Source organism: Vulpes vulpes, chromosome 12 (genome assembly GCF_048418805.1).
Source record: "Vulpes vulpes isolate BD-2025 chromosome 12, VulVul3, whole genome shotgun sequence".
NCBI lineage: Eukaryota > Metazoa > Chordata > Mammalia > Carnivora > Canidae > Vulpes > Vulpes vulpes.
In genome coordinates this window covers 175180545-175206184 of record NC_132791.1, presented here as the reverse complement: position 1 = coordinate 175206184, position 25640 = coordinate 175180545, and the positions used below count along the sequence as shown (strand labels likewise).

The window sequence follows — 25640 nt, the reverse complement described above, 5'->3', positions numbered from 1 at the left end:
TGGACTTAGAAAGTCTCCCTCCTTTCTGTAGAATAAAAGCCACCTGCTCCTCATTTCAAGTGTTCCTGAGAAAACTCTCCTCCACTCTTCTGGCCTAAGGAAGGCAGGGCTCAGCAAGAGATTGTCTTGCTGAAACCACAGTCAGGCAGCTCTACCTGGCCGACGGGGAAGGGCATGGAGACATCCATCCACCTATTGGTTGATTTCTCCTGTCTGTGGAGTTGCCAGCTTCAGTTAGCACAGCCACCAGCCAGGAAAATTTGCTCAGGCATCACCATTTGAGCAAAAATATAATAAGATAACTAAATTTTCTGATACATTAAATGTGATCCTAAGCCAGATATAATATATTTTTGACTATTCATTGGTCTGTGTTATTTTTGCCACTGAACCCTTCCATTAGAGAGGGAAGTTTATAATATAGTGTGACATTACCTCTTAATTTCCTGACCTGACCATGGATTTTCTTAAACTCTATTTTGCTCTGGTTTCTACATATGTTAATTAGCAGAACTGTAAAGGTTATTATGAAAATCCAAAAAAAAATGAGATCTAACAAAGAGGCTTCCATTTAAAAAAAAAAAGCAGAGGTTATTAAACTAGCAAGTCTTGATCAAATATAATTAGAAGAAAATCCATGGGCAAATTTTTATTTAACATGTGTAAATTAAAAAATGTTTCAAAACTTAATACCTCCAGTTATCTTCAACATTTCACTTTTTTTTACATCTGATTTCCACCATCAAATTGTCTATGGAACTGTATAGTGGCAAAGTGCCTCTAAACCCAAACATCAACCTGTCCACAACTGAAGAGTATTCAAAAGAAAACTAAAGACACTGTGGGAGTATTATTTGGAAGATATGCTATGTTAGCAAATTAGATAAAAAGAGAATCTTTCTTTTCTGCCCATTTACTTTCACTATACAAGTCCCAGGACTTCCAGATAGGAGAAGGCTAGAACTATCCTGTCCAGTATGGGTGAGGTCGTGAGCACTTGGAATGTGGCTGGTCTGAACCAAATGTGCAGTAATTGCAAAGTGCACACTGGATTTGGAAGACTTGCGTGTAAAATAAAAGCAAACTATGTCATTTTTTTTGCTGATTACATTTTGAAAGAACATTTTCAATATTTTAGATTAACAAAATCTACCAATACGAATTTTGCCTCTTCCTTTTTAATTTAGAAAAAAATAAGACTACTAGAAAATTTTAAATGACATATGTTGGTTTGTATTACATTCTACTGGACAGCACTGTGCCACAGCAAAGAGGAGATGGAATTCCATACATCACAAAAAAGAAACAGAGCATGGGGGAGGGAGAATAAAAACACACTTCTGTTGTCATTATTTAAAAATAAAAACCCACTGCTTACTAAAATTAGACTCATTAAAATAAATATCTTCAAAGACGCAAATGAACTGCATATGAACATTGGGCAATGTAATCCATCAATAAGCATTCTTGGTTCACAACATTCCCCCACATGTCATCGTCCAAACAAATCAAAGAAATCAATTAAAAGTGGTTATGGAGTGTGAAGTCATCCTCTAAGCCAACCATGGAGAGCGGTCTCTCTCCAACTGCTCACTGACAGGCATAGAACGTACTCACTTGTATTTGTTGTGTTAAATCCATCTGCAGTTATTGTTGGCAGACATGGAGAGGTGTGTAATAACAAGAGAACTGACAAAGTAGTGAATCAAGAAGACAGATAATCCATCCAAGATGCGCTGTCAAGAACAAATATTGACAATGGTATATGCCGTCACACTCCGTGCAGTGGGCTCTGTACCCACTAAATGTCCGTTCACAAAGTGCAGGCAAGGTGTCACTGCATTTATTTGTTGGCCAATGTATGCTGAATGCCCTTGCTGCCTGCTTGCCTGCTTCCTCTTTGAGACTAGGAGGTTCTTTGCAGAAACTACCCAGGACTTCTACGTTCCTATCACAGTTAGGACTTTCACTTCAAAGTGACGGAAACCTAAGTTAAACCAGACTAACAAGAAAAGGGGATATGTTTCATGCAAATGAAAAGCCTGAAGTACTTTAATGTCCAGTATCAAGACTGGGATGACAATTCTCAGGGGATATAAAGGTGGCTGGCAACTCGGGACTTACGTTTTTTCCTTTTTGCTACCCCTAGATGTCCCAGGATTTTATTTCATTGGCTCTGGTCCTGTTGTATGTGAATCCCTACCAATCACTGTAGTCAAGGACGTCTGAGATTCCGACTGGTCTCCTACATGGAGAACGTAGGTCCGCAGGGAAAACTGCAACATTTTTTACCAAAAGACTAGGGAAAAAGATGCTGGGCAGACAAGAAATTATAGGTGACCACTACTCTGAATCCCCATATCTAACCTGCATATAAAGAGACCTATTGATGAGTTTCTACAGTGAATGAACGTATGCATGGATGCACAAAAAAATCCAATTCATGATGCATGCCAAACAGAAATGATGTATTTCTAAATTACAGGATGTTAATTACATACCTTCATATAACAAATATTTATTGAATGCCTACTATTTGCCAGGGTCTATTCTTGCCACTGGAGACACAGCTATGAACAGCAGAGATGAAGTCCAGCCCCCATCAAGCTGCTATTCAAGTGCAGAGGGCGGTACTTGCAAATTCACAAAGTGTTGATCACACGAGTGATAAGTAAGAAGAAAAGAAAGCAAGGTAAGGCAATGAGGGCGTGACAGGTGCAGGGAAGAACTTTCTGCAATGATGACATTTACAGAGAACTGAAATGCACAGGACATGAAGAGAGGATCCAGGTGAATACTGGGGGTTGGCGGGGGGGGGGGGGATGATCATCCAAAGAGCAAAGTCAATGGAATAGGGGCAGTGGGGGACTTGAAAGGTGTAAGAGTCCAGAAGGGCTGGGGGGTGGGTGGGAAGTATATGATGGTATAAAAGACAGGAAATTCAATCAAAGGAGCCCAATCACATACGGCCTTGCCTGTCATGGTCAGGAATTTGGATTATAAACTAGGAGTAATGGAAAGCCATTAGCTGCCAGGGAAAAAAAAGATGAAATAACTTGGCAGCTGTGAGAAGCATAGATTATAAGGACACAAGAGGGGAAGGAGAACCATCAGACTGGAAGCTGTTACAAGAATCCAGGTGAGAGAGGAGAGTGCCATGTATCACAGTGGTAGCAGGAGGGGGATAACGAGTGGTCAGAATTGGGTATATTTTCAAAATACCCAATTCAACTGACTGTGAGCAATGAAATGTACAAGGGGGGAGGTGTATATGATCACCTACTATTTATGCATTTTCATTTAACCTGCTTTCCCACCATATTAAAAATCAGTCATTCAACACTTGTGTTCTCATAGTGCCTTAAACGAGACATTATAAAGTTAATTTTGTTGCACTGTCCTTCTGTGTTTTTATCACTGTCACCATCATTCTCCACTTTCACACTGGACTATCTTGGAAATTAGGAACCATATTATCATTTTTATATTTCAAGTCTATCACACTATAAAGCACATAATAGGCTGGAAATAAATGCTTTGGATTAGAAGGATGGGTGGGTGGAGGGTTGGATGGGTGTAGAGATGGGTGGGTGGTAGGCAGGAAGGAAGGAACAGAGGGAATAGAAATGTCAAGCAATTAGCCAGGCGTACAAACGCCCCAGATGACCTTAACTTTGCTAACCTATTACATTTATAAAGAAGTTGGGTAATTTAAAGGATGTTGCTATTATACAGGTACCAGGTACCAATATACCACATCCTCTCAAAAGATGGTCTAGTCAAGGAAGTGATGAAGGAGACAGGTTCAACAATCAGGTCAGCTGATGAGTCTATGCATATGAAAGAATTAGCTCCCTTCTCCTGCACCCCAATTAAAACAGAGCTCCTTGCCTCTTCAGGTACTGTGAACTTCCAGTATGCCCAACTAATACAGTAGATAGAAAAATCCGTATACCTTGTCAAGATTCTCAGGCTTGAGCATACGTTCATAAAAACCCAGAGAACATTCTCGATCTCATTCCAGAGCTGCCCATTGTTCCCACTGTTATAGATCCACAGGACAGAGAGGATGTTTAACTTTTCCATAAGGTTGGCAGCAGACCCGGAAATGGAATCCACATCTCTAATCTATATCCACATGGAGAGATTCCCTCCCTCATAAGAATGCAAGGGTAAATTTTATTATAAACATATCTCTGTTTCTTCAGAGATCCATTTATTTTCAGCAGTCTGGGTTGGCATGCTGTGCAATTCAAAAGCAAATACACATCCTTAAAAAGATTTCCAGACAGTTTTTTTTGCTGCCTTCCAATCCACCCCGGTCCCCAGGCACCAGTCATACACAGTCTTCCTAGGTATGTGTCTCAAAAGTAAAAATCATTATTGAATCATCATGGTCACTGAAATTATTTTAATGACAACAGCAAGTATACTCTGGATAAAAAAAACATGCTTACATAAATGCATTTTATTAAAGAAGCCAGCTTGTGATTGGGTGCTATCAGTGATTCTCAGCTGGTGACAAACATACCCCCAGGTACACTTGGCCATATCTGGAAACATTTTGTCCTAACTGTGGGGCGCTCCTGGAATCTGCTGGGCAATAGTCAAGCATCCTTGAATGCACAGGACAGTTCTCACAAGCATCTATCCATGTGAGTAGTGCCCTGCTAAGAAACCTGGTGCTAAATTGTACAATAATTTCCGAAGCAGTCTTCAATAGGGAATATCTACGGATACTTGCTGTTTCTCCTTGAAGCCACGGATGGTCTCGCGTGCTCCATGAGGAAGCATGAGCGGTTGGTGGAAGATGTAAGAGGACCATGATTCTGGAAACAGAAGGGACTTACTATGTGACCCACCTGCTGCAGGTCAGCACTCTAGAAATTTTCCGTGTTAGGTTTTTATTGCTGCATTACAAATCACCAGATATTTAACAGCTTAAAAATAATACCCATTTGTTAGCTCGCCGTTCTGCAAGTGAGAAGTCTGGGCCCAGTGTGACTAGGTTCTCTGCTCTGGGTTTCCCAAGGCCTCAGTCAGGGTGTCAGCCAGGGCTGCATTCCTCGCTGGACGCTCTGGGAAAGAATCCACTTCTAAGTTCATTCAGGTTGTTTGCAGAATTCAGCTCCCTCCAGCTGTAGGACTGAGGTCCCCGTTTCTTGGGGCTGCCAGCTAGAGGCCACTCTAGGCTGCTAGGGGCCACCTGTGCTTGATATCCAAAGCCGGCAACGGAGACGCTCACCCGTCCAATCCCTCTAGCTATGAACCTCTTGACTTTTCCTGATTCTGTATGATCATAGGACTATCAAGTTGGACCTACCTGGAAAATCTCCCTATCTTAAGGTCAACTTATTTGAAGCCTTGACAACATCTGCAAAATTCTCTTCCCAGCAGTACATGCATAATGACTGGATAACTGGAGAGCCATGTCTGGACACCAAGAGCTACAGTTTGCACATGGCACCATCAATGTCACTTCCCTCTCAAAGCAGTCCATCAATAGGGCTTCCCTCCGCTCCCAACTCCACTTTACAGGTAAGGAAACTAGATTCCCAGAGAGGTGATAATTTCCCAAAGCTGAGTGAGGAATAGATGGGAACTCTCTGTATTATTTTCACAACTTCTTGGGAGGCTAAAAGTATTTCAAAATAAAAGGTCTTCAAAAAGAGTAATTTCACAGAGATCTCGTAACAATTAAAAACCACGGGCTTCTAAAATCTCATGCATTTTAACATGCCAGTAGAAATTTCTCTCCACCACATTTCTGTGTTGCCTGAAACAGCTCTACACTAAATAAAGGTAGGGGATCAATTATGTTCATCATTATCAACAGAGAAATTAATCTTGGGTAACCATTTGTCTCCTGGAAGTGGCAAAGTACCATATGAAAGGGAGATGAGGAATCATAAAACCACAGAATGAACCCACAGACGCTACAAAGCAGTCTGCTGTCAGAGAACTCGGGAAATCCCTGGAGAGATAATCTCCTTTTACTAGATCATGCCCATCTCTTTTAAGTGCCTTCTCTCAAATAAGGGTAGCCGACTTCCAGTAAATTAGTGGTGTGCGTTATATAATTTATATTAGGAAGCATGCCCCCTTGACTCATACTGGTAATAAGGGCAGATAAAATATTCCGGACTCAGTGGCATGAATAAGCAATCAAAAGAATTCAGCTGCAAATGAAATCCTTCGATACATCAAAGGCATCCCTTCAGGAGAGGTGAGCATGCCATCCAGATAGAACACTCTCACCAGACTTGTATTATGGTATTTGAGCAGAGTCTGCCCTGTAATTGGATAGAGAAACCATGGGAACAGGCTTTCATGGAAATAACTTGATATAACTGAAAGGGACGTCCTGGGTTTGTGGACAGAGCTGGGTGGGAAGCCCAGGCAAATTGTTTTGGTCATTGGGCAGTGCTTAGTGGGCAGTGCTCCCTGGGCCTCATTACGTTTGGACTTTAGGAATTAATCAGTACCACTTTCTCTTAAATTGTTTATTGTCGATGGTGGGAAATCATGCAATTTTACCAGCACATCTACTCCACTGGAGAGAACCATTCTCCCAAGTGACTTCCTTAGGCTCACAGAAAACAAAGGTGAAATGAGTTCACAGTAACTCTGCATGATTTACCACCACAGTAATAGCCAGTGATGCTGGGTGGCTAATGTTTATATCAGCAAGGAAATTTCTGGCTAGAGCTGATGTCTAGTATGTGTTTGGCGCCTCAGCTTTTCATGAAGTGGGTCTCTTGGTGTCTCTTTCTCTCTTGTGGAATATAGAATTGCATGCAACTAAGAAGACATATATATGCATGTTCTCTTCAGCAATAGCAAAAAACTGGAAACAAATATATTAACCAGAAGGAATGATTAAATATGTAGCGGTTAAAAGAATAAGATAGATGTACATGTACTGATAAGCAGGAAAGCCAAGATATACATTATTTTCAAGCACTCCCCCTTCCCATCAAACAAAATGCTTCAGGTATTGACTAATACCATCTATGTACGTTTTAAATGTCCACACATGCATGCACATGTATGTGTGCACACATTGCACACACACACACACACAGATGTAATAAACTCTAGTTTCAAAAGGAGCTTCAAAGCAATAACTGGAATCGTTGGCTTGCTGTGCCTCATCCCTGACTTCCTTCCATGCATTAATTCATTTATCAATACTTAAGTGAGGACATAATTTGGTCTTGTTCAGATATACATATGAATTGAGTGTGGTCTCTGAGGATCTGAGGCTTACAGAGAGCAAATAAAGTCCAGGGCTCCATACACTTATTCTCATATAGAATATAGGTTGTGTATGTATGTGTGTATATACTATATATATATATAATATATATAGGATATAGGTTATAACTGTGGTGTCACTGCTGAGTTAAGGCACATGAGACACAGGCACCTAAGGAAATGTTGGATTCCCCTCTGGAACTCAGAAGGTCCTCCATGCAGAAGGAAAACCAGCAAGGTCAAAAAGCTGAGTCAGAGAAAGACAACAGTGATGATGTCACTGGGTACCTTGGATCCAGCCTTGCTCAAAGCTAGCCATCCTAAGACAAGGAAGGAGGGAGGGGTGGAGGTGGGAAGCATGAATTAGAATTATCTCAGAGCCAAGAAATATATTTTCTTATGCCTCACCTAGTTTGAGATGGAGTTCTACTTGCCAGTGAAACTTCTAGGGCATACAAACAAGAACAATCTGCACTAAGCCACCTGCCTGACCCTTTTAGTATACGTATTGGCTGATGTGAGTTAGAGCACAGACAGTAACACTTATATGTCATGATGCATTCCATAAAGCAAAAAATAATTGTCCCAAAGAGGTTTCAGCAATCCCGTTTCCCCTGAGAAGATTCTTTGTGGATATGTTTAGGACATTGATTCAGTCAACAGTGCCCCCTGGGTTGGGATCACCTGTGAATTTTTTTTCTGAATCCCCAAATGGATACCTAGGCTCTACCCAGGACCCATGGAATTCTCTGAGGGAGAGCCTAAGTGTAGGATGCTGGGGGGTTTGTTTTTGACATGTCTAGGTCTTTCAGCATTTCAGCATGGAGGAAAAAATGCCACTTTAGACCTTGAATAAGCACAAGCTCACTGGCAGTTACAGGTTATGAAGGGCTTGGTCTGTGTCTTAGCTGAATTCTCCTTTCCACAGCCAGTTTTTTTTTTTTTTTTTTTTTTTTAATTTATGATAGTCACAGACAGAGAGAGAGAGGCAGAGACACAGGCAGAGGGAGAAGCAGGCTCCATGCACCGGGAGCCTGATGTGGGATTCGATCCCGGGTCTCCAGGATCGCGCCCTGGGCCAAAGGCAGGCGCCAAACCGTTGCGCCACCCAGGGATCCCTCCACAGCCAGTTTTAATAACTCAGGAAGTGCTCAATAAATAGAAACTATTAAATTATCTTGGCTAAAAATTTCCCACCTGTGGGTGGTAAGGAGGGTTGGCATTAGCCAGCTTTGGAAGCCCTGTTATGGAAGGAGGCTTGCAATAATGATGATTATTCCTCTCTCGTTACCACTACCAACATTATTACTATGTGCTTAGGCTCTGTTTTAAGGATTGCATGTAGACTATTTTTCTTCCAGTTCACCATCCATAAGCCCTGTTATCCTCAGCTTACCAATGAAGAAATTAAACAGAGAGGATCAGTAATTTGAGCTGAGTTGTGCAGTTAGTAGAGTCCAGAACTGGGACTTCCAAGTCTGAGCTCAAAGCCAGTACACTACATTGCTGTACTGTGCGCGCACCAATCCAAACCTTTATGTGTTTGTTGGTCCTTCCTCTTTGATTCTTTATCTTTCTCTCATTTCCTTTCTTCATGGTAGATAATGCAGTGGTTACATTCCCCCACAGAATCTCCAAACAGCCTAGCAGGATGTTACCACCACCCAGGTGCCCTTTCCCTGTTCTGATAAGCTTGATGAAGCTCCAGAATTGGAGCCATTTCCTTCCCAGAACCCTTCCCAGTCCAAAGTCAAGAGCAGTCAAAGGACAGAGCACCCAGTGCATGTTGGGCTAAGCACTCCTCATGCATCGCCATAGTCTTCCAGAGAGAGGAAGAGTTATCATCCACATCACAGATGAGAAAACAAGTGTAGAGCCATGCAGAAAGCACAGTACTCACAATGCTGGAACCCCAGGGTGTGAGCTCCTCCAGTGGCCACCTTCTAACAGGCAGGGAGTGCAGGGGAGGGTCAGCTCTCCGCCCTCCCATGTAAGCCTTGGGATCCTGCTCTCTGGCAAGAATCTTGGCTATGTTTTCAAAAGAGATTGGCTGGCATTCTGCTTAAAGTATTGCTACAAGCAAATAATTGTCTTCACAAATCACCTCTGAAGAGTGGCCAAAAAAACAAAAACAAAAACAAAAAAACACCTTTTTACCCTTGATGAATCAATAACCTAAGAAAACATCTCTGGTTTGGGTCAGCCTGTATCCAAAACTTAGCAATACAGCTCAGTCTAATCCTTAATTTCACATGATCCTCTCAAGGATCTGTAAAGTTACAAGGGGGTGTATGTAATTCAGCAAACCCCTGCCTGGCTAACGAGGCCCCACAAAGCACGAGAGCCCAGTCTCTTTCTGCCTGTCTGGACTAAGGTCATTTAACTTCAACCCTTTTATGAATGGAAACCAGCTTTCTAAAGGCTGCTGGGCAGGCAGTGGCCAGCAGCAGACAACTCAATGGCTGAGCCTTCTGAGTCATAAAATACTTCTGAAAAGGAGAGATCAAAGCTTCCCTACCGCCTATTGAAACCCAACTGTTTCCAAAGCTCCTCGCAGGGACCCAGGCTCTCCAGAGGATGGGTCCCCGCAGTCACGGTCTAAAGAGGCCACCACTAAGAAAGACATGAGGACACTGGGGCAGCCAGCCATGCAGGAGAAACACCACTTATGGTTTAATTGTTGGGGACAAAGAAAAAAGAAACGAAAGAAAAACTAAAAGGCAAAATTAGGTTGGTGTGTCAGGAAGGGAGGCTGGAGGGATCTCCTGCAGCCTTGATCATGGCACAGTTTCCACTGAGGCCCTGACCCAGTGCTGAGGCTGGGGCCTGATCAGAGAAGACAGAAGATGCCCTCAGAGCACTCCTCCACTCTTGCCCACTGGGCGTTTGCTGAGGTTATTCATCAAAGGTAAAGGACCAAGTACCCTTAGTACAGATCTGGGCAGGAAAGCAAGACGGTGGCAGTTTCTGCATGCTTGGTCGCTTGCTCTTCACATTGTGAATGGAGCTTGGTGTCAGAGTTTATTAAGCAAGGGGTGCATTTCCCTGACTGGAGCACCTGGTAATTAGGTTTATCAGGTCCCAATAAAGTCCAGTTAATCGTAGATCTAGCAATTGCTCTTTTACGGTTTATGCAGAAACCTGGACAAGTTGTTGATGAAAGCATGCCTTAAAGAGGGGGGAGTAGTCCAATTAGTATACAATTCCACCTCTTGGAGCTTCACAATACACATTAGCATATTAAAAGGTGTGAAATGTGTCACACAGAAGACTCTGTCTAATTGCATGTAAGCCTCACGTTTTCCTCACTCTATGGGAATATATGGCCATGAAACCACTTATATGGTCATGAAATCCTTTTATCCCTGGAGCATCTCTCACTAGTTAGAAATCAATACAGAACTATTTTTGGGGGGGAATCATTGCTTTGATTTTCCTGTCACTACCAGACTGTAAAGAGACACTACCTGGGAAAAAAAAAAAAAAGTTTCCATGACCAAAGTTATGAAAGTTCTAGGTTTAAACAAAGGTCTTTAATGTAGGGCATTTCTAAGTTGTTAACATGCTAATGTGCATGGTAAAGCTCTGAGAGGTAGCCTTAGCACTAAGCTTGACTATGCTTCCTCCCATTTTTAAAACTCTACTCCATGAACTTTTTCTATAAACTCGATTATGGCATCCAACTTGTTTGCAACTTTATCCACTGTGCCCTGAATGGAAGCTCATCAATAGTTGTTGAACAAAGTAGTTACTCAATGTGTCTTTCCAGTCAGCTCTTAAAACAGGACATTTCCATTAAGTTTCAGAAATGGGGTCAAACCAATAGCATTTTCTTCCAGCAGCAATTATTAACACAATTTGTGTGTATGTTCATTGTCTCGATCCAATGGTTCTCCAACGTTAGTATGCGTTAGGAACCATTTGGAGAATTAAAAACACATTCCTGACCTTAGCCTCTTTGACCTTCTGCTGTGGGTTAAGAAATTCACATTTTCAACACCTCAGGCAAAGTTAAGGCAGCTGATCCAGCACTCTGAAAAACACTGTCCTAATAAAAAAGAGCTCTAGGGTGAAAGATTTTTGAGCAGAAAGGCCTTTTGGATCTCCCAGTCTGTAGGAAGATAGACACAAGTTCGTTCTATACTCTCAGAAGACAGAATTAAGAAATACAGGTGAAAGTCATGAGAAGGTAGGTTGTAGTTCAACATCAAGAAGAGTCTCCCAACAACGGTGAGGGCTTCCTGGAGGTCATCCCATTCTCCTCACTGTGGTAGCCAAAGAGAGGCTGGATAAGGTAGAAGGGATGGCAGATGGTGATTAGATTAATTGTGACGCCAAGATTCTGCAACAAAGGCTGCAAACCCAGATACCTTCCCATAGTGCAAGGCAGTCAGATGTAGGGGCAGTGGTGAGCTGGAGGGCACGTGCTCCTGTGTAAAGGCATTCAAAGATTTTAAAAATAATCCTGCCTGGACATCACGGTGGGCAGGACTCACTCAGGGAAGTTTGCATCTTCTGTTTTTTTCCATTATCCTAAGTAAATAACTACCTGCTCAACTCCTGAATAAACTGAGCCCTGTCAGTTGTGGGGAAGGGAGTGTATTTTAAGAAAATATTTCAAGCACAGTTTAATTCTGAATTATTGAGGAAAATTCTCTGCAGGAGAAATCCTCACTGGATACGTACATATACAGGTAGGCATGCACGTACCGACGCATATACTTTACTATTATAGTCCTCCCATGCTTTCTCATTCTCTCCTGGGGCTTCCTTGGCAATCAGGATCATAGTTAGTTTTCGCCTTGGTACTCTATTATTGAATGGTGACCTACTGTCCTTTTACACACTGCATGCTTTCCAGGAGGTTGCTGCATTATAGAATGCCCTAAAGGCATTCTGATGCCAGCCATCCACCTCCACTGTTGCAGAAAACCTGATGTAGAGACTTCAAGTGGAAGAGGCTCTACCTATCAGTCCCTTTCACCTCCTGTCAGCTTCTGTATCAAGGCAAGAAGAGTTGCTTGTCTCCTCTGAGTCGTCTCTCCACAAAGCATTTAGAGGTCTGTCCCTCTCCTGAACTCTTAAAATCATTCACTGTTCTGAATCTGTCACAGTAGTTGTTAATTAACTTTAGCAAAGGTATGAACCCTTTGTTTGGCCAAAGAAGCAGGCGATTTCAATGTGTTCCAGGTGGCTAGAAGGATGAAGAAATGTTCCTCCCGCCATGATTATTGCTCTCCATCACCATCTCTCAATGTTCCTCGTGAAGTGTCCCCTGCCTGAGCTCACATGATTTCACAGTGTTCACTACTGCTATTTGCTAGTATTTCACAAGCAGATTAATGCATTGTTGGAGATTCAGAGCCATAATAAGAGAGATACTAAGCCAGCAAAGCAGTGTTTTTGCTCAGAACTCTTTTTTTTTTTTTCTATTTACAGAGAAAAAGAAAAAACACCACGGCGTAGGCTGGAAACATTTATACTATCTGTCCATACGATATGGATAGATCACAAAAGAGAATATACAAATGGCCCATCTGCATAAGAATTAGAACTCAACTTCAGCAACCATTAAGACAACACAAACTAAACCCATATAACATGGTACCACGTCACGCGCATCGATTCAGTAGCTAAAATGGAAAACACAGATAATAGTAAGTGTTGGTGAGGATGTGGAGTGACTGGAACTCCCATACACTCTGATGGCAGTGCAATTAGTACAACCAGGACCAACAACTCAAAAGAATGTGTCCATCTGCTCACGAAGAGGCATATATAAGAATGCTCAGCAGTACTCCACGACAGCCCACAGCAGGGACAACTTAAATGCCCATCAACAATTAAATGGAAACATTGTGAAATAGTCATAGGAAGGAATACTGTATAATTTTACTTATGTAAAATAAGTAAAAAAAGGCAAAGTTAAGCTAAATTAGAAGTTAGGATAGTGATTACCTCTGGAGGCAAGTGACTGGGGAGGGGACACAGCTGGGCCTTTTGGGGCACTGGTAATGTTTCATCTTGCTGGTGGTTACACGGGTGTAAACACTGTGTAAATTCATTAGGCTGTACTCTATGGTTTTTGTATTTTTCTGTATATACTTTTGCACTTTTCTGTATACATTATACTTCAACACAAGGTTACATAAAGTATTCAGAGTGGCATCCAGTTTCTCAGTTTCTCAGTTGTGTTTCTATTCTCTTGCATGTTTTTTTCTTTTTTTCTTTTTTAAATTGAGTGTGGGTGTATGTGCTTATGTTTCACAGTTGTTTGGCAGGGTCATGGAGAGGTGGGTAATGCAACGAGGACAAGCGTGATTCTCACTCTACCCCATAGCAAGTGGATCTGGCCAGGGTCAACAAATTAGAGTCAGATGCCTAGAGTGGCACTGGCCTGAGAAATCATTTTACATGATGCAGGAGAGGAAATTGAGACCTAGAGAAGTAAAGTTATTTAACTAAGTACGTGCAGCTGGTTTGTTGAGCAGTGGAGACAGAATTCGAATTTCATGATTCCAATTCACCTCAGCCTCATACACAGGCAGACGTGATTGTCAATTCTTTCACATCCATCCCAATTTTTACATCACAATGGAAAATTTTTAATTTCCTATCTGTTTAGTGATCATTTGCTCCCTATAAATTTCCTCCTTAGAGAAATAACCAGATATCTATTAATAGGGGACAACTAATCAGATTTCCTATCATTCACAGAGATTGGAATTCCAAGAGAGCTAAATACGAGGTGGCTAACTACATTTTGCTGGAACTAGAATAGCTATAGGGCAATGATTCTCCACCAGGAACTGCTAAGGCATTTACCTTGGAAGAAGTCATTTAATCCCCACAGCCCTGTGATGTAAACCCTCTTGTTATTCCATTCCGAGATAAAGACACTAAGACACATAGCAGTTAGTACTTTGCCCAAGGTCCTACCAGTGAGTGCTGGTGGACAGTCTACTCTTAACCACTACGTTATGTGGAATGGGATAGTTTAAGCTGCTATGGTGAGATGCCTAACCTCCTGAAAATGTTAGGATACTGGAACAGATAGGAGAGGGGGAAATATGGAGAATGCTCAGAAATGAGAAGACTCATCACATTCAAGCCAAACAAGAAATCCCAGGATTCGTGTGTGTGCGCGCGCACGCGCAATCATGTTAGAATATATAGGTCATTAGTAAGTCTTATTGATCATTTAAATAGATCAAGCTTAGTTGGAAATTGTTAAATCCTCGCTTTGCTCTATGCTTCAAAGAGTATACCAAAGAGTATCAAAATTCCGCGATGAGAGGTGTTTGCTGAAGTTCAGGCCACGATGTGAAAAAGAAGTTAAATAATAAAGTTTTGACTAGCGAAGGACATGGGGGTTTTCATTCACCAGCACCTACTTCAACCCCTCTTGCTCTGTGTCCTGCTGTGCTGTGTGCATTACTAACTACATCCTCAAACGGGCTTTCTCACACTTTCTTCTTCCAGCCATTCCAGAGCACGACCACGATGCGTCTCAACAGACACAGACTCTGATGTCAGTTCAAGACACTTCTCAATTGCAATGTGAACCCAGAACCCATTTACTGCCTCACAGATTTGATTGAATCCTGAAACAAGTATCCTTTACTCCAATATCCTTGGCCTAGAGCTCAACTGCTGAGGATTACACAGAGAGGAAATAACACTTGTCCCAGAAACTTTAAGTGCTCTGCATCCCTGGATGCCACATTCAATCTTGCCAGCCCTCAAGCACCCCATACCACATTCTAAAAGGATGTCTTATGTGAGCAGGACATGAAAAGATTAGTTAAAAGAAAACAAAAGGCCTCCCTTCTACAGTGAAGGTTGGGCTTCGTGGGGCTGCTGAACACAACTTTGCATTGAAATACAGTTTTCCCATTTCAAAGCAATGTAGAGGCATGCGGCTTGTTAGATTTATATAATGCCTGGGTCTCCCAAGACTTTACAAAGCGAATGGCATCCATCAAATTAATTTCCTTGGGGATCGTCTCAAACATGGAGAATAAAGAGGCCCAGACCATTAAACATCAAAAGAATGTTCTAAATGGTAATTAAAGTTCTATTATATTTTCTTTTTCTGGGAGCAGATTAGATTAATTCAATTGAGAATATTATAAGTATCAAAGCTGACAGTGTGAATGTGTCGAGTTGGCTGGAAGAACACTTAATATTGCAGACATCTGTTCATTCAAGTTACACAAAACACCCGAAAAGAGGGAGTCGACCCAGAGGGTGGGGTACTTACCAAGCCAGCACAGGTAGACACAGCGACGGAGGAGGAGCTGTCATTTCTGATAAATCCCTGATAGAAACATCGCTGCACTGTGGGTTCCCGAGTCTCTGAAGCACCATCTTTTCCAAGTACCTGGACAATAAAGTGACTGCTCAAAATCGCCGAGGGCTTAAGTTCTAAGTGTAGCTCCTGTCCAAATGCTGAAAATCGGTAATGCAGGGAGCTGCTGGCACTCTGCGCCGACCGCTTTTTCCTGCCGTTGTGCAAAATGTCGTGTGAAATATATGACCCGCCCGAGTCCACTTCTACCGGCGTGACAAAGACGTAATCTGCAACGGGAAAGGTTTAGCTGTCAGCACCCAGAACTCACAGTGCCGAAGGGTCACTTTTCCAATGGGCTGGCAAAGCGCAGCGTACAGCTCGCAGGTGTCTTTGTTCCTATCGCCACGCACCTAGATTAACAGCAATTCAGAGCAGCTCATGAAGGGAACGCTGTGGCCTTTGCAATGCGCGCCGTGACAGTAATTCCCACCAAAACTAAAAGTCAAGCACAATCTTCATGAATCTCAAGAATGTTTGTGGAAAATGCCACAACTTTCTCTCATGGTCTGGAGGGAGACAGATGGACTTAGTATGTGAGTCAGAGCCATCCATACATAAAAAGTGATTTTTGGAGACAAAATATCTGCAAAACCACAAGAGTAGAGAAAAGAACAGTTGTTGTTTTTTTTTTTTTCCTCGAGGAGATTAATATCTTCGTGCTTCAACTGAATTGGGAGCATTTGGGGAGGCCGAGTTTAAATTTCAAATGATAACACAATGCTGAGTAACTCGAGATGACATCCCAGATAAGGAGCAAGTACCAGCGGTTTCATATTTCCGATATTAAGTATATATGATAATAAAACCCCAGCACTCGTAGCGCTCTGAACATTTTACTCTGAGCTTTCACAGGGACAATCCCCTTTCATTGTAAACATAAAATATAGTGGATGCATAAAAATGTCTCAAAATTGTCAGAACTTTCCTATAGAGTCTGATGTTTAAAATTGCTCAGACATGTTGGTGGGGGAGTGTCAGTCAGGGGACACCTGGAAAGGCATGTTTAAAAATACTTTCCCCACTGCTCTCTAGAGCAGCACTAATTGCTGCTTGTTCTCAAGAGGAGGAGCTTAAAAAAAAAAAAAAACACACAACTATTTGCTGCTGGAAAATTGAAGCCGGCACACTGTTTTCTATCACAAAATGTTGAAACTGAAAAGTATCATCAAAAAATGATCTGGAGTATGCCTTCCGCGTGTTCAAACACACTCTGCGTTTCCACTTTCTAGGCACAGAATGGGAAACTAATTTGGAAAGTGTTAGGAAGATTCCGAATAACTAAGAGGCATGTTTGAGTCACTTGGGTCCTTGGTTACTGGAGGAGGAAAAGAAAGAGGAATTTCCCTTTTTCCCAAAATAGTCAACAACCAAATAAGAAAAGCCCAGGAATGAACAGAAGCCCTGTAGCTCACAGGGATCAATGACTGAGATTCTAATTGAGCCTACGTTTGGGGAAAAAAAAATATCCCATCAGGATAATTTTCAACTGCTTTCTTCAGTATGAACCATCTGTGACTCTTACTGCTTGAGCAACTTCCATTCTCACAATGTACTTTATGTCTCGCTTCTCCCATTTTCTGACTCCTTTAACTAGAAATACTATCTAACTGACACACATGGTAAAAAAAACAACTGGAAAACTTCTTCTCCTCTCTTAACCTTAAAAAAAAAAATGAGCAGGCCACACACCATTTCTCTTTTAAAAATCTGTTGCTTTACAGGTATGCGACTCTTGGTTAAATGCAACTCTTTCTTAGCCAAAAACCACCTCCTTCCTCCCCATACAAAAACCTAAGTGGGAAAACCCTGCCCGCACGTGCTCCAGTCTCTGCAAGATGTTCCGTATACCTCCTAGTCCAAACCCACCTGAAGCTCTGTCTGCTTCTACTTAGGAGGCCATGGGATAGCCTTATCCAGCCGGCCTTCCAGGCAATCAGCCCACAAAGCCCCCATGCAGTGAGCTCGGTGACGGTAATTCCTACAAAAACTAGAAGTCAAGCCCCAGAAACAGCTACTGGTTTGTTTCCAAGCAGAGAATGAGCAGGTGGATGGTAATATTCCTGTCCTCACCAGAAAGCGAGGCAGTCAGAGCCGCCGGTCGAGAGTGATCTAACCAGTCAGCTCAGGGGCTCACCAAGGATGAGACCCTTACAGGTGGCGGCTGCAACAGAGGGAACTATATGCGTACGGAACAATGGGGGGTTGTTTTAAAAACTGCAGCCAGCCTCCCCGATTGGAGAAAAAGTGAATTCCTCAAGAGTTAATTCCTAGCTCTCTCCTGTCCCCTCGCTCACCCACATCTTCCCAGTCCTTCCTCCATGACCCTGCCATTGCCCAACACCCTCCCCCCCCAACCGCCCTAATAGGAGATAACCCTGCAAGGCTTAAAAATTCTAGGATCTGAGTTAGATGTCAAGGTCCTGCTAGACGCCTGGATCAGCTGTTCTCCTGAAGCTGGTGGGACAATGGCAACAAGGATTTTCCATTGGGCACCCCAAGAAGTTAGTATGTGATAGAGGTGCAGGGTGTTCTGGAGATTTGCAGCTGGGAACCTCAGAAGATATAAAGGTCCCAGAGATCTCAAGCTACCTGCTTTCTTCTAATACAGTTTCGGGGAATCCCTGACACAAGGGCAGGGGACAAGGGAAGGAAGATGAGGAGCACGAGCAGACAGGAGAGTGAGAAGGAAAGATGGGGGGAGGGGGAGGGCCCACCAAGAATTAGTTTCCCAGAAGAGGAAAGGAACCAGGGAGGTGCCCTTTGATATCAGCCACCTCGTCCACTTCCTAATTTCTCACCGCAGTGAGGATTTTTTCTTTAAAAAAAAGAAAAAAAAAACAAGCCATCCGTGAACGAAGGAAAGTGCTGTTTTCTCATTTATGGGACTTACAGCTTGAGGCACTGATTCTTTTGATAAGTTCAGAGAGTCCTTGCCACATCCCCAGCAGCCACCCGCCGACGCGAGCTCTTCCCGGGACGCGCGCACACCTGCCAGGTGGGGTGGGGTGGGGGTGGGGAAGGGGCGAGCGCCCGGGAAGGCCCTCCTGGGTGGGGAGCCGATACGCACCGACGTTCAGGCCGCCGCCGCCGCCGCCGCGGCTGCTGTCACCGGCTACGGCTGCGGCGACCGACGCGCAGCAGAGGCAGCACAGCTGGAGCGCCTGCAAGACAAGGGGGGACCCGCGTGAGCCGCGCGGGCCGGCGCCGGGCGCCCCCCGCCCCCGCCCCCGCCCCCCGCCCCCCGCGCGCCCCGGCGGGCACCTGCCTTGGCCACGCGCCGCAGCCCCGCGGGAGCCCCGGGCCGGCCCGAGCGGGCGGCGGGGAGCGCGCACGCGAGCAGGAGGGCGCACTCCATGGTCAGGTGCGGGCGCGGCGGCTGCGGGCGGCCGGACGCGGCGGGCGGAGCGCTCGGGCCGCGGCGCGCATTCTCCCCGCCGGCCCGGCGCGCGGCGCTCCAGGTGCGGCGCCAGGTGGGAGCCGCCGCCGCTCGCCTCCCCGCGGCCGCCCGCGCCCTCCCCGCCGCGGCGCCCGCCCCCCGGGCCTCGCGGGGCTCCCGCGCTCCGAGCGCAGACGGCCGGGGGCTGTGTCCGTGTCCGCGCCCGCCGCCCGCCGCGCGTCCGTCTGTCCGCGGGAGCGTCTGAGGCTCCCGGGGCGAGCAGCGCCAGCCGACTCCCCCAGCGCGCCGCGCCGAGCGCCCGCCTCCCACCTCCACGCACGGTGATTGGCGACCAGCGGCTCCGGGCCCGTCCGAGCCCCCGGGCTGGTGCAAGGGCGTGGGATCCCCGCTCCGGCTCGGCGGGGGAGGCGGGGAGGGAGGGCGGGGGCGGGCGGGGAGCGCCCCGGGTCGGGCTCGGAGCTCGCGATCCCCGCGCACGGCGGGCAGGGGGCGGGGCGGGGGCGGGCGCAGGTACTCGCCGCCGCACAGCGCTCGGGCCGGGCCGGGCCGGGGTGCCCAGCCTTGGGGCGCTCCCGAGCGCCAGGTGCGCCCCCCTCCCCGCCTTAGCTCCTTTACCTCAGGCCCTGTCATGGCAAGGCGAGGGAGCAATCAACCCCTCGACAGAGACTGGGACAGTGGGCCCGGCGGGCTGCAGAGAGCCCAGCTACACCCCAGGAACCCAGTAGCCGCCCCCCCCCCCGCCCCGGGACCGCCAGCCGTGTGGGTGCCTGCAGGCCAAGGCGCGCTGCTGGCGGTGGCCTCGCGGCTGCCGGGCTCTCCCCGCCCTGGGACCACGCCTCCACCTCCTCAAGACCGAGTCCCGGCCCCGAGCACCGCACTCACAGCTCGGCCGTCACGGTGGACAGTGGGCGTGCGCCTCACCTGCCGCGCGTGCCTCTTCGTGGACTCAATACATTTAACTCGATCTTTGCATCCCTGCTGTTGGCAGGGGTGAACGAAATACAGTCTCCAAGGCCAGGGGGGAAGACTCTCGGCGGATAACTCAGCGCTAGAACCCAAATAATCCCAAGGACCACAAGGGAACAGAAGCGGCTCCTAACTTAGAGTACAGCTGCATCTACTTTGGCTGCGGCGGGGATGAGTGTCTATGTAAGGTGTCTCTTCAGAGCTGACATTTCCCATAAGACCAAAGAGGGTGCTGGTGGTACAAGGGAAGGCGGGTGGCCACCTAAGTGAAGGTCTTCTTGCAGAAAAAGTGCTGGCCCTGGAGGGTGAGTTACGGGCCAGAGGGAGAGGCAGAAAGCACATGGCCAAGCCAATAGGACTCTGTAGGCCGAGGAAGCTGGCCTACAAATCCTATTGCATTTAAGCTGGGAGGGAGTGTGTGTGTGCGTGGAGGACAGCACTATCTCTAGTACAAAGTCTCAGATCATGTGTGGATAGGGACCGGTGGTGCTGAGGTCCGGCCAGAGGAGAGCAAGTAAGCAAATGTGCTAGAATCAGGGAGAATAATGACGGCATCCTGGACCAGGATGGTAGCAGGAGAGGGGAACGTGTACCCTGCACCAGCCCTAAGAGTACCGACGTGGTTGAGATGAGGTCCTCGTCATAGCTTAGTCTGGGTGACAGCTCAGGACGCATCATCGGTTTCTCTGGATGCAGCAGTGACAGGGTAACGTCTGGGCTGCCCAAGTGGAGCGCTCCTGCGAGGGGAAAGGCCACACAGTGAGGAAATCCAGGTTGACCAAACCAGGGGGGCTTCCCAACATAATCTCTTTTCAGCTCCAGTGGCCTCCACTTTATAATCTGTGAAACAGGAATAAACACGATACATCAGAAGGATGGCTCAAGGATTGGCTGTATTTTTTCTGAACACTTTATATGGGGGCTTTAGAAGTGAGAACAGAGGATACACTGTATTTCTGGTACTTCATACATCGGATGTCAAATTGTAAGGTGCATCAAAGTCACCTTTGATGGTGGAGCTGGCTTACTATGCAGATTCCTGGGCCGTGCACCAAGGAAATTCTGATTCAGTAGGTTTTGGTGCAGGGCCCAGATATGCATCTGTAGCAAGCCCCTGCGGGTGCTTCTAATACAGGTGACTTCACTGCTTTATGTGATCTCAGTAAAGAACTGGACACCAAAGGAGTGAAGGCCTTGAACCTGATGTGAGTGGCTTATTGCCCTCCCCTGGTTTTCCAGCTGTTCTCCCACACTCTACTAAACCTTTGCACTTCGTAGATTCCCCACCCTCCGATGGTGTGGTACAGAAACCAAAATCCATTTCTCACCTACTCATAGCTGGAGAGATCATAACTTCCAATTCCATCCATTTGCAGATGACTAGGTCCACTTTCTTCTGTAGGGTCAATATATAAGCACTGTAAAGCCATCCCCAACTTCTGAGATGAGTGTATATATTCAATATTCTCAGAACTAGCCCTGCAATATGTATAAATTGCCTCTAGATGGTGACAGAGAGTCAGGAGCCCTTGGTCCAGCCCTTCCAAAGCCGCATTCATCTCTAAGTTATTTGGAAATACAAATTTTAGCTGATTTTAAAACTATGAATATAAGGCACTATAATGAATATTGAGCGTTCATAGTCATCTGTCTCAGTCTGCTTGGGTTGCTATGAGAGAACACTATAGCAGTGGTGATGTAAACAGCAAACGTTGGGGCACCTGAGTGGATCAGTCAGTTAGGCATCTGCCTTCAGCTCAAGTCATGCTTTCAGGGGCCTGGGATTGAACCTTGCAGGGTTGGGCTCCCTGCTCAGCATGGAGTCTGCTTCTCCCTCTTCCTCTGCACCCCAACCCCACTTGTGCTCTCTCTGGAGCTTTCTCTCAAATAAATAAATAAATACATTAAAAAAAATAAAATGAACCACACACATTTATTTCTCACAGTTCTGGAGGCTGGGAAGTCTGAGATCAAGGTGCTGGAAGATTTGATGTCTGGGAGAGGCTGCTTCCTGGTTCACAGAGTGTCTTCTTTTTGCTGTGTCCTCACATGATGGAAACTCTCTTCCATCTCTTTTGTAAGGGCACTGACTCAATCATCATGGCCCAATCACCTCTCAAAGATTCCTTCTCCAGATACCATCCGGGGGCATGAGCACAAACATTCAGTTCATCACATAAACCTAAGGGGGAAAAGAAAAAAAAATTGGTAGTGGTGTATTCTGTGGAACATAGCCCAGAGACTGGCACACAGCAGACATTCAGTAAATATTTGCAAGAAGGAAAAGAGAGAAAGAGGAAGGAAATGGTGAGAAAGTTTGAGATGGAGGGATCACAGGGTTTCGCCCTTAAGTATTTAAAGACTTTCCCCCCTTTTTTTCCCTTTTTTAATATCAATGATATGATTGTAGGCATTGGTTTTTCTTCTTTCTTCATGGACATAAGTTTAACCTTTTTTTCAAAAGAATACACCTTAAGCCATGTACCTTCTTGTGGCCAGAGTAAGAAAAAATGGCAATCCCTGTAATTTATCCAATTTTCCCTTGGTCTCTGCTTCAGGAGGATGCAAGTGTCTCTTTCATGGACAGTAAGAACATTTACCCCTTCTCCCACCACTGCTGACTTCTCTGTCTCAGCCAACCCCTTTGTTTCTCCTCCCCTTTCCATGGAGAGAGCAGAGGGACACTGTCCTCTGGCATTTTAAAGCTGCACTGAATAGTTCCTCTGGTTTACCGAATAGTTTCCTGTAGATCATGTCCAAAGAGAAGGAGATCTGGGGCACCTCGATGGTTCAGTCAGTTAAGCATCTGACTCTTGATTTTGGCTCAGGTCATGATCTCAGGGTCATAAAATCAAGCCCTACATGGAACTCCATACTGGCTGTGGAGTCTGCTAAGATTCTTTCTCTTCCTCTCCAAAAAAAAAAAGAAGAAGAAGAAGAAGAAGAAGAAGAAGAAGAAGAAGAAGAAGAAGAGAAAAAAGAATGGCAGGTACAAACTTTTTCCATTTTCTTTAGAGATAACCATCCAGAAAGCCAAGGTGTGTGCCACACAAAGAATAAAATTCAAACAAGTGACATGCAGCAAGTTTTGTTTTTCATCTGTCAGTGACAATATAGGAAGCAGAACCTCTTAGGCTAACAACTAGCTTTGGAAATAGTTTGTCATCAAGCACCATTTAGGAGTTGTCAACCGTTCTCCCCTCTAGCATTACACTTCAGTCTTTCATTGCCCCTCTTAGGACATGGACCTTGATTTCTTTGCTTTACAACCTGTACGTGTCCTAACTGACCTGTGCGACGAGGCTCCTCCACTCCACTTGCCTCTATTGATCCCGCGCTGGCTACGCATGCTGCTCCCCTGTTCTATCTTTAGTGCTTTCCCAAGACCTGCTATTAAAAGTAGTTTGTTTGCCCGAGGCTCAGGAGGCTGTATTGGAACTAGCCTACTCATTTCCACAAAGGGACTCGGGCCAAGTTCTGAGCTCCCTGCACAGTGGAAGAGTGGAATAGAGACTTTGCAAAAGCTTTGGGAAAAATCAGGCTTAAAAAGGGAAATGACTCTTGTCTGTGTGACCTGTCTTCATTCCCCACCACCAGGATCTCAGCACGTGCAGGCTCGGACGTCTGTCCCAGTGATTCCCAAGAGCACCCTTCTAAGACCAGCGAGTCCTCCCTCCAGATGGGACGGCCGGGATTGGAAGATACTACCAACCACAGTCTCCTGGGGTGTTGTCAGAACCACTCTTGGGCATCCCTATCAGTATTCCAGTGGGTCTGGGATGAGGTTCAGACATTTTTTAACGAACACCTGGTTATTTCTGATGTAACTAAATGTATCACAAACAGGTAGTCATGGCCCACTGTGCTTACGCCTTCACTTAAACACCAGCACTACTTCAGAGTCAACAGGGTTTAGAGCTGCTGGGATGCCTTTGAGCCACTACTTACCTGGGGAGGAATCAGAGTATAATAGAAATAATAAAGGGCAGGCATGGGATTGGATCCTTGCTGTAGTGATGAGTGGAAAGCATTTTTTACTTGTTTGATTAGATTTTGGGGTGGGAGAGGCTACTTTGTCTTCTAAACATTTCCATCCCCCTCTTTCTGGTTTAATCTGTGATTTGGACCTGCCCAAACACATAATAGCACTTTTACGGGGCCAAAGTTACTGACCTAAGAGGCGGGATCTGGACTCCAGCGTGACCTGTTAGAATCGCTCCCTGCTGTTTACACAATTTGGGAGAACAAATCCATCTTCCAGTGGAGGTGGTCATAATGTGTGATTGCAGCCTGGATTTGTCGGCAGCCGTCCCCCTGCTCTGCAAAAATGAAACTCCTTGAGTAGGAAAGAGGGAAATAAACAGGCTCCAGTCGGAGGCAAGTATTCTTGCACTCTCTTCTCTAATCCTTGAAATCACTACCTGTTAAGCTGTTAGGACACCTCTTCCCAACTCTCTTTCCACCTTTACGTTGATCTGTGTTGGATTTTCATCAATTTCAACAAAAGCAGTCCTAGTTCTTTTTTGCTCTGTGACCTGGAACACAAAGTCTTAATGTGGTCATCATCACTCACGCCGAGAAGATAATCCTTCCTTCACCTATTTTTGCTTTCATGAGGGTTGAAAGGAGCGACATATATAAAATATCTGAGGCAGAACCCAGAACCACCAGGGCTCAAGAAATGGTAGCTCTTCTCCCTTTCTTGAACTTCCTTTGAACCTTATTCCTGTGGCCATTCCACTTCAATGCTTGCTTAGAGGTGGTGTCATCCGAATATCCCTTCATCCAAACTCCAGACGGAACCCCTAATATTTCCCATCAGATTCCAGGGCTGCAGCTCCCAGAAACAGTGCCTAGGTGTGCATTAGGAAATGATGTTCTCTCGTACAGCCACAGTAGAAAACAGTCCCCTTGCCCACCTCCCCCCCCCCCCCCCCACAGAACAGTGACCAGATGACCCAGCAATTCCACTGCTGGGTGATGTCCCTGAAGAAAACAAAAACACTAAATCAAAAAGATACATATACCCCTGTGTTCACTGCAGCATTATTTACAATGGCCACAATATAGGGACAAGCTATCCATCAATAGATGAATGGATAAAGGTGTGTTGCGTATCCAATGGAATACCACTTGGTCATAAAAAAAAAAAAAAAATGAGACCTTGCCATTCGCACCAAGGATGGACCTAAAGGTATTATGCAAAGTGAAATAAATTGGACAGGAAGTCAAACACTGCGTATTTCACTTATGTGTGCAGTCTCAAATACAAAAGCAAACCAAACCCAGACTCACAGAAACAGATTGGTGGTTGCCACAGGGCAGGGGGACAGAAGGAAGCAAAATGGGTGAGGAAAATTATGAGGTACAAAATTCCAGTTATAAAAGAGTCATGGGGATGTAAGGTACAGGTGAGGTCTAGAGTCAAAAATATTGTATTAAGTTTTGTAAGATGACAGATGGTAACTAGGCTTATTGTGTTGATCATTTCTTAAGGTATGCAACTGTGGAATTGCTATGTCATAACACCTGAAACAAATATAATATTGTACGCCAATTATACCTCAATAAAGAAAGAAAGCAGTGCTCCATTCTGCACACGCAGGCACACCAGAGTGGCCAAAAGTTGGAAGCTATGCAAATTAGGACAGGAGCAGCCCCTCTGGG

General features: G+C 45.2%; 1 protein-coding gene across 2 annotated transcripts in view; it reads right to left on the bottom strand.

Annotated features, from left to right (window-relative positions):
• Window positions 1–18998, bottom strand: part of ADAMTS18 (ADAM metallopeptidase with thrombospondin type 1 motif 18) — a 131986-nt gene extending 112988 nt beyond the window's left edge. Inside the window, exons 1-3 of one of the 2 annotated variants that reach the window (XM_072731480.1) lie at window positions 18876–18998; window positions 18678–18771; window positions 15521–15837 (exon numbers count right to left, since the gene is read on the bottom strand). In XM_072731480.1, the coding sequence (XP_072587581.1) occupies window positions 15521–15837; window positions 18678–18771; window positions 18876–18965 (501 nt within the window). In that variant the 5' untranslated portion in view covers window positions 18966–18998. Of the gene's footprint in view, window positions 1–15520; window positions 16005–18677; window positions 18772–18875 lie in introns of those variants that run through there. The other variant, XM_072731481.1, reaches the window with a different exon arrangement.
• Between the last annotated feature and the right edge of the window lie 6642 nt (window positions 18999–25640).